General features: G+C 51.1%; 2 protein-coding genes across 5 annotated transcripts in view; both read left to right on the top strand.

The window, feature by feature from the left end:
- Positions 1–15,697, top strand: part of LOC115640747 (zinc finger protein 501-like) — a 745,273-nt gene that overhangs the window by 122,481 nt on the left and 607,095 nt on the right. The gene's annotated exons all lie outside the window — the stretch shown is intronic.
- LOC115640787 (zinc finger protein RFP-like) lies at positions 2,831–14,608 on the top strand. Of its 2 annotated transcripts, XM_030543780.1 has the most exons (7): positions 2,833–3,834; positions 6,061–6,156; positions 6,527–6,757; positions 9,524–9,546; positions 10,278–10,393; positions 12,575–12,634; positions 13,601–14,608. In XM_030543780.1, the coding sequence occupies exons 1-7, from the start codon at positions 3,418–3,420 to the stop codon at positions 14,110–14,112; spliced, it is 1,455 nt and encodes a 484-aa protein (XP_030399640.1). In that variant the 5' UTR covers positions 2,833–3,417; the 3' UTR covers positions 14,113–14,608. The 2 variants fall into 2 exon arrangements, with proteins under 2 accessions (XP_030399641.1, XP_030399640.1); XM_030543781.1 differs by lacking the exon at positions 6,061–6,156 and having other exon boundaries at positions 2,831–3,834.

Below are 15,697 nucleotides of genomic sequence, written 5' to 3'. Positions count from 1 at the left end.
TTGTGTTGGGCTGAGGGCGGCTCTTTCCTGTTTCTGGATTAGGAAGAGTCTCTCCCTCCAGTGCTCCTACCTCCTGCTCCCTTTGTCTTTGGGTACAACAGGTTCTATTAATGGCTCTTCCTGGGTTGGGCAGACACTATCTCCTGCTCCAGGTCTCTAGGCAGGGCCCAGTTACCCATTAGGCTAATGTGGCTTTAGCCCTAGGCCCTCCTATTTTTTTAGGCCCTACTGGTCAGGCAGGGGCAGGTCTGAGTGAGGTGGGGCGCGAGCTTGCTCAGGGAACCCTGCTGGAGCGCTCCTGCCAGCAGGAAAGGCAAAGCAGCTCCCTGTGGCTTGGAAGCTGCTCAGCCGGTGTAACGTCAGTTTGAGCAACCCTCCCGTTTTCCAACTAGCTTCAGTTTCTGTCACATAAGAAAACCATCTGTGCTCCTGCTCAGGCCGTCGTTACACCAGCTCCTGTTCTACTCCCAGGCTCTAAGGTCAGAAGGGCCCATCAGGAGCATCTAGCCCAGGGGGTCTCACGACCAATTTTTTGGTGCCCACCGGTGAGTGCTGGACGGTGGTTCCCCCCAAGCCAGGCTGCAAAGGCTTTGGCCCTCCCACAAAGGCCTGGGGTCCCCCACCACCCTCTGTTCTTTGTGGAGTTCCAGACGTACAGATGTTAGAGATGAAAAGCCCCATTCGCTCAGACAATCCATGGCTTTGAGGCCAGGGCAGGGTCTCCATTTCTGGTGTTTGTAAAATCCCTTCTGATCTCTGCTGATGCCTGGTGGTTCCGTTTCACTGCTTTGCTTGTTTTCCTAATTCTTACCCTGCAGCCTTCACTGTCCCTGAATAGTCTTTTTTCTTAGGCTGCTTCCCCCTTTCCATTCCCAGGAAGGCTCCTCAGAAGTGGATTGGAGTCTCCCAAGGTCCACTGTCAGTTAAGTGTTTCTTGATTTGGCACTTACTCAGAATAGTCCTTTCTCAAGAAGCTGACCAAATGCTTCACTGATGCTACTTAAAATCAAACACACTGAGAAACAAGCAGATAGCCACTATTCATAACTTCAAATACAAAAACGATACACACATACAGACAGCAAAACCATAACCAGCAAATTACAACCTTTTCATGGACATCTTACTTGACTTCCTTTGTATAATATTTGGTGCAACTCTAGGACCTTGGTTGCAACAATGATCTCTACGGTCACAGTTCATTTCAATAACATCACAATGGGCAAATCGGTAAGGCCTAAATTTTAAACAATGGCCTAATTCTGTATGTCTTGAAATACCTTTTCAAAATACGGGACTCCAGGGCACGTGTTCCATCTGTGTCCACAGCAGGAACTGGAGTCAGTGGGTGCTGCGGGTGCCCAGCTCCTTGGAGAACCAGCCCCCTAAGCACTTAGGTCAGTACCCAAATTAGGACCCTAAATTAAAAGAGATTCTTGACATTTGGATTCAGCCCCTCAGTGTGCTCTGGCTTCTGTGCCGGCTAGAACGGTTGTTTGTGCCTCTTCCCCAGCAGCTACAGGCATAGGGAGCGCTCCTGGGAGGGGAGGGAGGAAGGGGTTGAGGCATAGACAGGCTGGAGGAGGGAGGGGTGGAAAGGATTAGAGGGGTGTGACCAGGATGAAGCTGCATCTCTTATATTCTGCACCCTGGCAAAGCTCCTTAGGACCATTAAAGCAGCGATGCGGCTCTGGCTGGAGCTCAGGATTTGCCTGGCTGCTGCTAAGGTCTGCACTGGCCCTTGCAGTCACTGAATAGGGGGCCGACTGAACCACCCCCTCTCTGCCTCAGTTTCCCCATCTATACAATGCCTCTGTGTCTCTTCGCATTACAGTCTATGGAGGACGAGGGCCTCATGGTGCTGCGCTCTGAGCAGACGCTGAGCAAGTAGACCCAGAAAGCTTATGAGTCAGTGTCCTGATCCTGAAAAGTCTCAATTTACTGAGAAAGGGGCAGAGCACAAAAATATCACCCCAGCTGGCTAACTGAATGTCTCTAAGTAACCAGCTGAACACAGTGCATCCCAGGGCCCGGGGAGAGAAATGACAGGTATGATATGTACCATTCCAGTCCTTTTCCTTCCTGTAAGTAACCCTGAACCAAAGCACTGAAACTGCTCTGCTCTGCAATGCTGAGTGAAGACCCAGGTACCTGAGAGAGCAGCAGGGGAAAGGTGTTTGAATGATGCCTGCAAATCTCAAGCCCCACGGAGACCAACAAAAGATCAGCACTTCACTCCGCTGAGCTGCAACGTCTATTAACCATGTTGTTAAACTGCTGCAACACTGGACCCGGGTAGCTAGCTGGATCCGCAGCAGCATCTCTGCCCAGCACGGCTCCCCCGCCACAGCTGAATTCCCTCTCCTTGTCCCTGATGGCAGCTTCCCAGACTGCCCCAGGCCTCCTCAGTCAGTCCCCACATTCCCTCCTACAGCCGCAATGGGCAAGTGGCCTGAGAGGTCTCTGTTTATCCCACACCAGGTACCCTGCAGGCCCTAATGTGAGCTCCCTGCACATCTGCTGCCCTCTGCCATTGGGTCCCAACACTTACCTGGAGGACAGGAGCTTGGTCTCTCCACAGTCCCTGGTCTCTCTGCCAGGACTGACAAACAGGGAGAAAATGGGGGCAGGCCTTGCTGAGTGTAGTTGCGTTACAGGGGCACCTGCCCCATTAGGGCCCAGGCTGAGATCCCAGCACATTCCACAGGCCTCTGAGCTGCCATCAGATGGACTTTCAGCCTCGGTCCGTGTGGTGGGGGGGGAGGCACAGGGTTACTGCCCTGGGGGAGCTGCTGGGGGGTCGGAGGAAATTTACCTGCTCACAGACAATTTTAACAGGTCTAAAGCTTCAACATTTTGACACTCAGTGTCCAGTGTTATTAAATAGTTCTGGTCTGACCAAAATATTGTCTGATCCCCCCATAATTTCCCACAACTGTGAACATTTTAATTGGAATGAAATGCTTAAAACTCAGATTGTTGTGCCACTGTGAAAGTTTAAATCAATAAATATAAAAATTGCTTAAAATAAAGTTTATCTGTCAAAATTATATATTATAAACAAAATTCTGCCCAGCCTGACTATCACTCCTGACACCCAGCTCCTGCTCCTGCAGGCTCATCCTCACAGGGGGCTGTCTCAGTGACCCTCCCCATCAGCTCAGGGGCTGATTACAGGCCAGGAGCCCTTTGGGGTTTTAATTACAGTCTGATTTCACTGAAAGTTCCCTGTCACCGGTGTGATTGTATATTTTTACACTAAAGCCTCCAAGGGTGAAATTGGCTGGGTCCTTCCCGCTCAGCAAACAGCCTGAGGCATTTTCAGGCAAGGAACCACCCCCTTGCTGCTGCAGGCGGGGCACAGTTTGAATTCAGGAATTTGAAACAAAGCCTGTTACAAACTGCCTAGACGGAGCCATGGCTGCAGAGAGCCCCGTGGAAAGTCTCCAGGGGGAAGTTACATGTCCCGTCTGTCTGGACTATTTCACAGAACCTGTCACTCTGGAGTGTGGGCACAATTTCTGCCGAGCCTGCATCAGCCAGTGCTGGGAGGGATCAGATACAGCCGCCTCCTGCCCTCAGTGCAGAGAAACTGTGCAGCAGAGAAACCTGAGGCCCAACAGGCAGCTGGCAAATGTTGTAGAAATTGCCAAACGGTTGAGTTTACAGGCAGCAAAGGGAGCAGGAGGGGACGGGGTGTGCGGGGAACACCAGGAGGCTCTGAAACTGTTCTGTGAAGAGGATCAAACCCCCATCTGTGTGGTGTGCGACAGATCCCGGGCTCACCGCGCTCACAGGGTGGTTCCCATACAGGAGGCTGCCCAGGAGTACAAGGTAGGGAATTGCTGTAAAATTTAATGGGTTAACCTTTGGATTTTAATTACAGGCTAATTTCACGGAGAGTTCCATGTCACGGGTATGAATCATCATTCAGCCTGTAAAGTCTTCATTGTACCGGAGATGCTGTAACAAAATTAATGATCTAGCAGTGTGATAACAGAGGCAAAATATCAAATTTTGAAAGTAGGATCTACCCCAGCCCTTCTCCAAGGCCCCTCCTCTTCCCCCCACCCCAAAGCCCCAGCGAAAGTGGTTGGGGTACACGTGGGGATGCAGGCTCTGGGCTGGGGCTGAGGGGTTTGCAGTGTGGGAGGGGGCTCAACGCTGAGCCTGGTGCAGGAGGTTGGGATGCTGGAGGGGCTGAGGAGTGTAAGCTCTGGGAGGGTGGTTGGGTGCAGGACAGGGCTCCAGGCTGGGGCAGAGTGTTGGGGTGAAGGAGGGGATATGGGGTGCTGGCTCTGGGAGGAGGGTCAGGGCTGGAACAGGCAGTAGGAGGGAATTCAGGGTGCAGGAGGTGGTATGGGGTGCTGGATGAAGGAAGGGATATGGGGTGCTGGCTCCAGCTGGGCGGCACTGATTTACCACAGGCGGTTCACAGTTGGCAGTGCAGCAGGGCTAAGGCAAGATCCCTGCCTGTCCCAAGCCTATGCCACTCCCAGAAGGGGCCAACACACCCTCGTGGCCCCTGGGAGAGGCATGTGGCTCTGCTCACTGCCCCCTCTCTGCAGGCACTGCTCCCGCAACTCCCATTGGCCACAGTTTCCTATTCCCGGCCTGGGAGCTGCAGGGGTGGTGCTTGCAGGCCAGAGCCCATGCAGAGAACTCTGCCCTCACCCCAGGCTGCAGGGACATGCTGGCTGCTTCTGGGAGTGCCATACAGCTGGGGTAGGCAGGAAGCCTGCCTTAGCAGCAGCAGGCAATCCCGTTGCGCTACCAGAGATTGTGATTGACTGTGAGAATCACCAGGATCGACTAGCTGATCGCAGTCGACCAATAGGTAACCACTGGTCTAGCTATACAAAAGGTGGGAAGGGAAACTGAGGCACCGCGTGAGGCAGTGAGTTGCCCACAGTCACCCAGCATGTCAGTGACAGAGCTTAGCATAAAACCCAGATCTCCCCAGACCCAGTCCAAGACCCAAAACACTTTGCCATGCTGCTATCTTAGCATCAGCCCCACCAGTGATGAAGTGTCTCCGTTAGGAGGGAGAGACGCCTTGATAAAGGTCCCAGGCCCAGCAGGGAGAGGAGGTTTCCCATGGGGATTCTGAACTCCTATGTTCCTTCATGAGGAATTAAACTCAGATGCTGCCGGCCTGCACTAGAGGAGATCACTGGGCTGAACACTGTGTGGGACCCTGAGCACCTTCAGTCCGCACACAAAAGGGCTCCAGACAGCTCAGGTCCATGCCAACCAAGTACCACTGAGATTAGACTGGGTTGCAGCAAAACTAACCCCAGGCTGGAGCTGACCGGTGCCAGTCTGACCTGTTCTGTTGTGTACGTGGGCAAGGACCAGTCAGAGTGCTTCTATTAGTCCCACCAGGCAGCCTTTTGAAATCTCCCAGAATGCACTGCTTCCGGGATCTTTACAACCCTGCCCCCACCCTCACAGGTGCCCTCCTGCATCCTCAGTCTCCTCCTTTCCCTTTTGCACCAGACAAAGCCACGTCCAGTGCTGGGTCCCTACCAGACAGGGATAGTGCTCCACAAAACTGGGTCAGTGCAGCTTCAAACCAGATGAATGGCCTCCCGACGTCTAAAGGGCTTTGTCCTGGTGCTTAGACCAGCTCTCTCAAACCAATGCAGCCCCAGGGCTTCAGGGCTGGAATCCCAGCCCCTATTTAAACCCTGGTGGCTTCTGGAATTTGTATCACTTTGTTTGTTAAACCTTCTATGAAACAGGTTTATTGATTCACCCCCATGTGACTCCAGTGCCCTGTTATGCTCTGTACCATTAATCAGTTCACAAATACCAGTAAAGCTTGAGTATAATTGAGATCTCTTGCTAATTACTAAAAACACTGAACCAGAATTGGTAACGAGTCTGAATGTGACACGCTCCCAGTCTCCATTAATGAGGTTTCATCTCCTTGGTGGCACTGATGTCACAAAGTGATTAGAAGCACAGTCATCTTGGGTTTCGGGTGGAAAAACACCCACTTCGAAGCACCTTTCAACTATCCAGATGAAACTTCCCAAATCATTTCTGTTTCTTCAGGAAAGAATCCAGGCCCATTTGAAGACTCTGAGGGAAGAGAGAGAAAAGCTGCTGGGATTGAAAGTGACTGGAGAGAGGAATACCCAGGAGTTTCTGGTAGGTGCCTGTAGTTATGAACCAGCAGGGAGTGACAGTGGGAGGTCTGTTTGGAGGCAGACTCCTGTGTGGCCTTGGTGAACATGGGCTTGTGTATGTTTCTCCATGATCACGGATTGCTGGGTTAGATTCGTGTGTAGATAAGCCCTTAGCTTCCCCTGGCATCTCTGTCAGTATATCCACTTCAGAGCGATACAGAGGCCAAAGGGGAAGGTGTGAGAGAATTTCTTGCCTAGCACACACAGGGTAGAGTCAAATGTCACAAACATTATTGTCAAAGAAATTCTCCCTCCTGCACATTCTGCTCTCTATGAAAGGACCCCAGGCTCCATCCATATCCCTGACTAGCCCTTGCCCTATTTTCATACAGAAACAAACACAAACCGAGAGGCAGAAGATTGTGTCTGAATTTCAGCAACTGCAGCAGTTCCTGGAGGAACAAGAGAGACTCTTGCTGGCCCAGCTGGAGAAGCTGGATGAGGAGATTGTGAGGATCCAGAATGAAAATATCAGTAAATTCTCCGAGCAGATTTCCCATCTCAGTGAGCTGATCAGTGAGATGGAGGGGAAGTGTCAGAAGCCAGCAAGTGAATTCCTGCAGGTGAGACTGAATGAGAAATGCAGGTGAGTGCTCTAGGGCAGCCAACTTCCCCGCTCAGTGCCACATGCTGGCAGCCCTGCCAATCAACACCTCCCCCTCCTTCCTGCTGCGATCAGCTGTTCCACTGTGTGCAGGAGAGGCTGGGAGGGAGTGTGCTCCAGAGAGGATGTGAACAAGAGGCAGGGTGGGGGTGGAGTAGGAGTGGGAAGAGTTGGGCTGGGGTGTAGCATTGGGTGAAGGTTTGGAGTGGAGGTAGGGCATGTGGTTGATCACCCCCAAGGGCAACTGGAAACCAGCATCTATCACTAGAAACATGCCAGATCCCCACACATGGAAGGAAGGGCTGCTGAATCATAAGCACTGAAGTCCAGCAGAGTCATAGACTTTAAGTTCAGAAGGGACCATTATGATCATCTAGTCCAGGCACAGGCAACCTATGGCACGTGTGCCAAAGGCGGCACACAAGTTGATTTTCAGTGGTACTCATGCTGCCTGGGTCCTGGCCACCAGTCCGGGGGGCTCTGCATTTTAATTTAATTTTAAATGAAGCTTCTTTAACATTTAAAAAACTTATTTACTTTACATACAACAAAAGTTTAGTTATATATTATAGACTTATAGAAAGAGACCTAAAAATCTAAAAACTTCAAAATGTATTACCGGCACCTGAAACCTTAAATTAGAGTGAATAAATGAAGACCCGACACACCACTTCTGAAAGATTGCCGACCCCTGGGCTAGATTCTCGCGGGAACGTATCAAGGGAGACTATACCAGGCTGGAGAAGATGCTTAAGGAAATCGAGGCTCAGGAGATCTTTAGTGGGATTCTGCCTGTTCCTAGAGAAGGGCAACAAAGGTGTGACAAGATTATGATGATCAACAGATGGCTCAGGCAGTGATGCTATAAGGAGGGCTTTGAGATGTATGGTCACTGGGAGGCATTCATGGACAGAGAGGACTGTTCTCTCGGGATGGACTTCACCTGAATAGGGAGGGAAATAACTTCTTGGATGGAGGCTGGCACAACTGATTAAGAGAGCTTTAAACTAGGAATTTGGGGGAGATGGTTGGGAGATGTCCAGGTAATCTCCATGCCGGATTTTAACATTGAGAGGGAAGAAAATGAAGTAAGAAAGGATACAGCTGTGGGTAGGAGAATGGACATAAGGAGGAAGGGTAGCATAGATCAGTGGCCTCCAAACTTTTTTGATTGCGCACCCCTATCAGTAAAAAATTTTTGAGCAGGCCCCCCAGTAGATGTATACTTGTTTATGTATAAATTATAATATATAACTAAACTATTGCTGTATGTAAAGTAAATAAGGTTTTTTAAATGTTTAAGAAGCTTCATTTAAAATTAAATTAAAATGCAGAGCCCCCGTCGACCAGTGGCCAGGACTTAGGCAGTGTGAGTGCCACTGAAAATCAGCTCGCGTGCTGCCTTTGGCACGCATGCCGTAGGTTGCGTATCCCTGATATCTAGCCGTATCATTTGTTCCCACATGAAGGACAATCAACAGATTCTTTCCCGCTCCCGTTAGGATCCTCTTCAGCTTCAGGTCCACATCCCATATCTTAGCACCCGGCAGACAGCACACCCTTCTGTTCTCCGCATCAGCTCTAGTTGCAGGCCTGTCTGTTCTTCTCAGTAAGGAGTCCTCAACCATGTAGACTTGCCTTTTCCTGGTGACAGTGTGATTCTCCAGTCTATCCCCTGTTCCCTCTGGCTGCAAGTCCTCTTGATTCCTATTTTCCCTTGAAATCCTCTGCAACCCATCCCGTATCCTCCTGGGGCTCATATTTGGTGGTGGTGGTGGTATCTCCATGGACTCTTCTCCTCTTCCAGTAGGACTAGCTGCTCTTCTTTTCTTCCTTGCCGTCTCACCTTCAGCGACCACGTGCTCTGCCCCTTCTTCATTGTGCAACTCCACAAACCTGTCCCTGAGCTCTATTGCTCCTTCACTGGACCGTCTTTTCCTCTGCCTGGTTCTCTTAGTCACATGCCTCCACCGTCCACTTTCCTCACCCAGCAGTCTCTCCTCAGAATTCTTTGGTCCTGCTTCCTTCTGCAAGTCTGAGCTTTTCCCTTCAGCCACCTCATGTCTTTGCTCCATCATCTGCTCGAACCCCCTTCTCCACTCAGAGTTTCCACCTGCATCTCCAGTCCTTGGATCTTTTCTTCCATCAGCTCTATCAGGCAGCACTTCATGCATACAAAACTCTTTTCAGGTACTCCCTGCAGGATCATGTACATACCACAGCTTCCACATCCAGTCATCTTCATTGTCTTCCACTACTTGGGTCACTACCACTGCTACCTCTGTATCTGTCATAGCCTTCCCATCTAAGTCCTGTTAGTCCGGGAAACACAAACCAAACCAAAACACCACCACTCACAGCAAAGAAACCCCCAACGAGCACCACAACACTGCTAGAACACCACACACCCCCTTCACTAGCTGGTCTGTTCCTCTGCCTGGTTTCCTAGTCTTCCCCCAAACTCCCACTCAAACTCCCCTGTTTACAGCTCTGTTTGCTGGCTCTCATTGTAACTCAGCATGTGCAATGCTGACATGTGTGTGACTATTATTTTTTCCAGTGTCATGGACACAGATAGGGGAGATGGAAAAGACCCATTAGCTCAGGGAATCCATGTCCTTGGGGCCAGGCAGGGCCTCTCTTCCCCCATACTTCCTAAATCCCTTTCCTGGGATCCCCTGTGTTTCAGAGGAGACTGAGATTCTTTTTTCTCTCTCTCCTCTAGGATGTCAAAAGCACCTTGAGCAGGTACGTGTCTCTCTCTCACTCCGCCTCACACTTCGCAATGCTGGAAAAGAGCTTGGTGATGGTGTTAGCACTGCATCTCTCCAGGGCTCTACAGCAAAATGTGTGGGGAAGATCACCCGTTGGATACAAATCTCTTTGATCAACTTCATCCTGAGGTTGTCACCCTTGCTCAGAAGACTCTGTAATTCTCCATTCACTGGGAAAGACTGACCTCAAGTATTTCCTAGAGATGTCAGATCCCTTGGGGACTGGCTGCCTCAGGACTATGAAGATGGAATATGGACCTGTCACTGCTAGGGCCCTGGTTACCATTCAGCCCAGGGCAGCAGTGATCAAGAGTCTTTCTCATCTGAGGTCTGTTTGGAGACCTGTGAGAAATGAGCTGGGGAGGGGGGAGTTGGTGTCTGTCTAGTTCCGAGAGGGCAGATTTATACAGCGCTTCACCTGGAAAGCTCCTGTTCCTCAGAGCATGGAGGCCAAAAAGTGAATTGGCCATGGAGACTCAATTCTTCTTTTGTCCCCAGAGCTGATTTCTCCAGACCAGAGCTGAAGAATATTAATGAGTCCTTTGAAGGGAAGGTTGTACGGCCATGGACTGTGTTGCACCTGCTTTGAGGCTGGGAGAAGTCGAGGAATTCTAACTCCAGGCCCATTAGAGCAGCGACTCACTAGCCAGAACTTATAATGAGTCACACAGTGAAATATAATCACGTGAAATTGTTTCTCTTCAGGTGTGAAAAGAGGAAGTTCCAGCAGCCAGAGGAAATTTCTCCTGAACTGGAAGAGCAAGTCAGTGGTTTTTCCCAGAAAGCGATTGCGCTATTGGAGACTCTGCGGAAGTTCAAAGGTACCTAGGAGGGATCTAAGAACGGAAATTGGGATGATCCTCTGAGACTGAGGGAAGAGAATGGCTGATCAATTGGTTCGCAGTTAGATGATGCTTCTATTTAATTGTTGAGTGAGAATGCCAGATACTTGGGGTCCAAGACACTCAGATTGATTAATTTAAACCTTTATTTCTACCAAAAACCTACCTTGCCATGACAATTACTTTTAAAGTAAGAAATGACTCAAAGACTAACACCAGAAGGAACCATTATGATTATCCAGTCTGGCCTTCTGTACATTGCAGGCCACAGAATCTCGCCCACGCACTCCTGCAATTGACCCCTAACCTCTGGCTGAGTTACTGAAGTCCTCAAAGCATGATTTAAAGACTTCAAGTGTAACAGGTTGAGCACTCACCAGCGGAATGTCCTCCTGGTCATCCTGGGAATTAGCGTTCCAGCTCCCCAGCATCCCCTGCTGGGCGGTGTCTCTCCTGCCTCAGGCCCCCATGTCCCTCCTGGAACACGATGCCTCTTAGCTTGGGGTTCTGCCACAGCATTGCCCCCACACTCTGGGTCTCCCCTCCCAGGGGAACCCCAACCCTCTATGCCTACCTTGCCTCAGTGGGTTACTGCCAGTCATCATCTACCCCACTTTCTCTGGGGAAGACTGCAGTGTGCAATGGCCACTCATCATGGGCAAGGAGGTTGGACCTGCTGCAGCCCTGGTACCATCCCTGGTCCTTCGCAAGGCCTCAGCCTAGGGACTTGCCAGACCAGAGCCCCCCAGCTCTGCCTCCCCTTCCCCAGCACTGCTCTATCTAAAGTACCTTGTGCTTCCAGGCAGGTCTGGAGTTAGACTCTTGCCTGCCTAGTTCCCAGTTCTTTTATCAGGGCCATCTGTGGCTTAATTGGGTGTGGCCCCTGCTGTGGCTACCTCCCCAATCAGCCGACCTCAGCTGCTTTTCACCTTTTACCTCCTTTTATCCCAGAAGCTGAGTAACTGTCCCGCTACACAAGTTACAGAGAATCCAGGCTCTCTGTCAATCTGACTTGGGGGAAATTCCTTTCCCACTCCAAATATGGTGGTCAGTTGAACACCGAGCATTCTGGCAAGACCCAACAACCAGTTACGTGGCAAAGAACTCACTATAGCTCAGAGCCCTCTCCGTCTATTACCCCATCACCAGCCATGGGGCACATTTCTCAAAGGTGGACCCAGTCTATCACTGGCCTCTGGTTCCATAAGGCAGCTAGTCTGGGCCAAAAGGGCTGGAGGGAAGGAGAAAGCCCTTCTGTCATGGTCAGGGATCCCTTCAGCACAGGCGACTCTTGTGCCTCCTCCACAGCAGCTGCAGGCACAAGGCATGTTCCTGAGAGGGCTGAGAATGGGGTGGGGGTGGTGAGGGCGGGTGGAAGAGGGAGGGGCGTGGATGGGGGACAGAGGGACGTGGGCAGTGTAAAGCCTCTGACATTCTGCTCCCTGGCCAAGACACATGGGGGCCATTGTCATAGGGATGTAGCTCTGGCTGGCTTCAGAACTTCCTTATCCTCTGCCAAGGTCTGCACCAGCCCCTGCAGCCACTGAACAGCAGAGTCACCCCTCTCCTGTTGGTACAGGTGAATCTGTCCCATTCTGTTAATCTTCCCCCACCTCAATTTCCACATTTATAAAATGGTTTTACTATTATTTCTATTTCTGCCTGTGGAGGACGAGGCGCCGTCGTGCTGCTCTCTGTAGAGACACTGAGTAAACAGACCCAACAGCTCACAGTTAGAGCCAGGATTTTGCAAACTCTCAACATCCCGTTAGTGTCAAAGGGACCCAAGTGGATAAAGTTACTTTTATGCCAAAGTCTTTGCAGGCTCTGGGTCTAGGTTACGAGAAAAGGCAGTAAGTGAATGAGACAAACCAACTGGAGTTTGAAGGGTGGGAGGGAATGAGGAGGGTAAAAGTAAATGTCACTTACAGATTGTCTGTCCTGGGATGGTTGTGAGGCTGCAAGGATGTTGGTTCCATTGCTGGGAGATGTCTGAATGAGAGAGGACAGAGATGATTTCAGACCTTTTTATATTAAATATCTGACTTTCTCAGTGTGTTTCTCTGTCATAATTAAAAGACAGTTCTAGAAGTTGAGAGTGGGGACACTTATGAATATGAAAGCCTGTAATCTCATTTCCTTTCTCCTTCCCCCTTCCAGACACTCTGCCATCTGCACTGGAGACAAAAAGAGGAGGATCCCTAGGAACATTCAGACAGGGTGAGATTGTAGCTGGAGATTGTCTTTAAATTATCAGAAAATGTCTTTGTGAGATTGTAGCTAAAGTTACCAACCAAACGAATACCGAGAATGACACACAGAGCCCTTAAAACAACACACTGCACAGTGAGGAGCTCCCACGCTGAAGTCACACAAACACTCCTGACACCAACCTTAGTGCTGAGTTCATGCCCAGGCTGCTGAACAGAAAAACTCTCTGTGAGCAACCTGTGAACAGAGCTTTCTGCCCTGAGCGCTGACAGAACCCTCTGCTTTACCCAAGTGTAGGGGGTCTCCCCATTGCTCTTCTCCAACATCCTGCCTTTCCTCTGGGCAGGGCTGGGCTCTCCCATTGGAGCTGCTCCCTGCTTCCTGGATTGGGGAGATGCTCTCCCTGTGAGGCTGTTAACTCCTCCCTTCTCTCTAGACTAGGGATGGGGCTACCCACCCAATGCCACCTCCTACTCTCTGCTCTTAAGCAGCTCTTCCCCAATGCTGCACCTTCCTCTCTGTTCCCCGGCCTGGGAGTGGGGCCACCCCACCCAATGCCACCTCCTACTCTCTTTTCTTAACTGGCCCTTCTTACTTTGGCTGGGGAGTGGAGGCTGCATTTAAGGGAGGGAGCTTAGCTTTGGGGTTCAAAGCTGGTACCTGCTTCCTCTGCTCCCTCCTCACCAAAACCTTCCTTGCTGTGTCTCTGATGCTGGGAATGGAGCATCCCCAACAGAGGGAACAGGGAGCTGAAGCCTCAGCAAGCACATGAAAAACTAATGAAGTGGGTCCCATTACACCAACTGAAGAACTGCAGTGACATCCCTGCTCAGTCTCAGGAGCCCAGGACAGAGGCAGCTCCCTGGGATCCAGGCCTGTCCCAGCCAGGACGGGGCTGTTGGGGAGTGTGAGAAATGGTCCCAGCCTCCCCCAGGGCTGAACTCTGCCCCTAACACTCTGATTCTCTCTCCCCAGTGAATGTGACTCTGGATCCAGACACGGCTCATCCTGAACTCGTCCTGTCTGAGGATCGGAAATGTGCGACATGGGGAGACACGCGGCAGCGACTGCCCAAGAACCCTGAGAGATTTGACACTGAGCGCTGTGTGCTGGGCTGTGAGGGATTCACCTCGGGGAGACATTGCTGGGAGGTGGAGGTGGGGGCCGGGCAATACTGGGCTGTGGGGGTGGCCAGCGTGTCTGTGAGGAGGAAGGGAGAGATCAGCCGTAGCCCTGAGGGGGGGATATGGGCTGTGGAGTGCTGGAGGGATCAGTTCTGGGCTTTCACCTCCCCTGTGACCCCCCTGCCCCTGAGCCGGGTCCCCAGCAGGATCCGGGTTTGTCTGGACTGTGACCGGGGGCAGGTGACATTTATCGATGCTGGTGACGAGGCCCCGATCTTCACTTTCCCGCCGGGCTCCGTCCCTGGGGAGAGAATCCGACCCTGGTTCTGGGTGGGGGGATCCCAGCTCAGACTGTGTCCCTGAGACACATGGCAGAGGGGGGAACCGGAAATCAGCCCCTCTAGCCTCATGGACCCCAGTCTCTATGACCTTGGAGGACTCCTGTTTACCCAGCCCCTTTCTCATCTCTGTGAGGTGTAGAAGCCCCCCACTATTCCTGCAGCCCCAGGGATGGGAGAGGGAGGGGGGAAGAACCCCTGGGGCTGCAGGAGGAGCAGAGGGGCCCTGAGGGGCAGAGGTGGGGGCTGGGCTGGGGGCAGCACTAACAGCCGGGCTGGGCACAGGTAGGGGTGGGGGTGGCAGGGACACAGCATGAATCAATCAGGGTTTGGAGGCTTGGGAAGAAGCAGCAGCAGCAGGGAGCGGTTTGTACAGATCTGTGGGATTAGATCTCACTGGGGTCTCCCAGCCAGGGCTCCTGTTGCAGGGGCGAAAGTCACCTTCCGCTGTAAGTACAGGACAGCTGGAAACCCTGTAACTGTCACAAAAGGGGGAGGGAGGAGGACATGGGTGCAGATGACCAAAAAAATTATAACCTTAAAAAAAGGATCATTGTGTCAATCTCATGATTTTTTTTTAAACTCCTGACATTGGCAGCACTGGGGAAGGCAGGTGTTGCTGGCACAAAGTGCCTGAGGCTAAGCAACAGCTGGGGGGGGGGAGGGGTCAGTCGCCCAGTGTGCCGCGCCAATAAACACACCAGGGTGGAGAAGCAAACCAAGTTTATTTGAGATCTCGAAGCGGTGCAGGGAGACTGATGCCTCAAATCAAACACATCTAAAACAAGCAATCTGTTCCTTTATATCCATGAGAACTTTTCTCGCTGACTAGTAATCCCCCGTTTCCCCTCCCTCTTCTGTCCAGCTGCAGCATTCTCTTCTCACACACTTCTTTGTCTCCCCCCTCCCTCTCCCCCTTTCTGCTGCAGAGACATGTATGCTGTATCTAAAAGCGACCTTGAAACTTGCTTTAGCCTAGCTTCAATGTATTACAGCAGGGACTGGCTGTTACAATCAAAAAACTAGCTGCTGACATTACATTTTACAGCTATTAACACATTAGGTTACACAAAGTGTTGAACATGGAGGAACAATGGTTCACTGAAGCCTACAACAGGATGGCTTCATTGACACTCGTGATCTTCCACCCTTTTGAGCTACCTAGGTTTATACCTGGTGACACCAACAACTCCCTCCTTTGAGAAAACTCAACAAACCTTTGGCTGAGTGTTCTCATATGCAGAGGATAAAAACAGATTAAGCTCATAGGCATGGGGGTCGCTAGTTAGAATCAATTGGGAAATACCAAGGGGTTGGGGGGAGCGGAGTGAATTCAGGAACATTTTACAGCATTGTATGAGCACAAAAAGAACAACAAAGAGAAGGAGTGCACAAAAGAGCAAAAACACTATACGCCGACCCCATGCACCTAAATCGGGCATCCAGGAGGTTAACCAACCCTATACCTCTGGGACTCCTGTACCGGTGTTATCAAGGGTAATACGGTGAAAGGCAGCAACCTGCTTTCTAATGGCATGTATATCAGTTTCCACCCGCTGCTGTTGGTTTATAAACACACAACAGCTGGAGTTGACTAAAGCACAAACTCC

This window comes from Gopherus evgoodei, unplaced genomic scaffold, assembly GCF_007399415.2.
Source record: "Gopherus evgoodei ecotype Sinaloan lineage unplaced genomic scaffold, rGopEvg1_v1.p scaffold_32_arrow_ctg1, whole genome shotgun sequence".
NCBI lineage: Eukaryota > Metazoa > Chordata > Testudines > Testudinidae > Gopherus > Gopherus evgoodei.
The sequence above is the reverse complement of the archived record's forward strand: the minus strand, read 5'-3'. Positions and strand labels throughout refer to the sequence as shown.

Bases quoted from the DNA above. Each gene is read 5' to 3' on its own strand.
- LOC115640787 (XM_030543780.1), top strand. From the start codon at position 3,418: ATGGCTGCAGAGAGCCCCGTGGAAAGTCTCCAGGGGGAAGTTACATGT. The intron at 3,835-6,060 runs GTAGGGAATTGC...CTGTTTCTTCAG, and splicing joins AGGCTGCCCAGGAGTACAAG to GAAAGAATCCAGGCCCATTT. The intron at 6,157-6,526 runs GTAGGTGCCTGT...ATTTTCATACAG, and splicing joins GGAATACCCAGGAGTTTCTG to AAACAAACACAAACCGAGAG.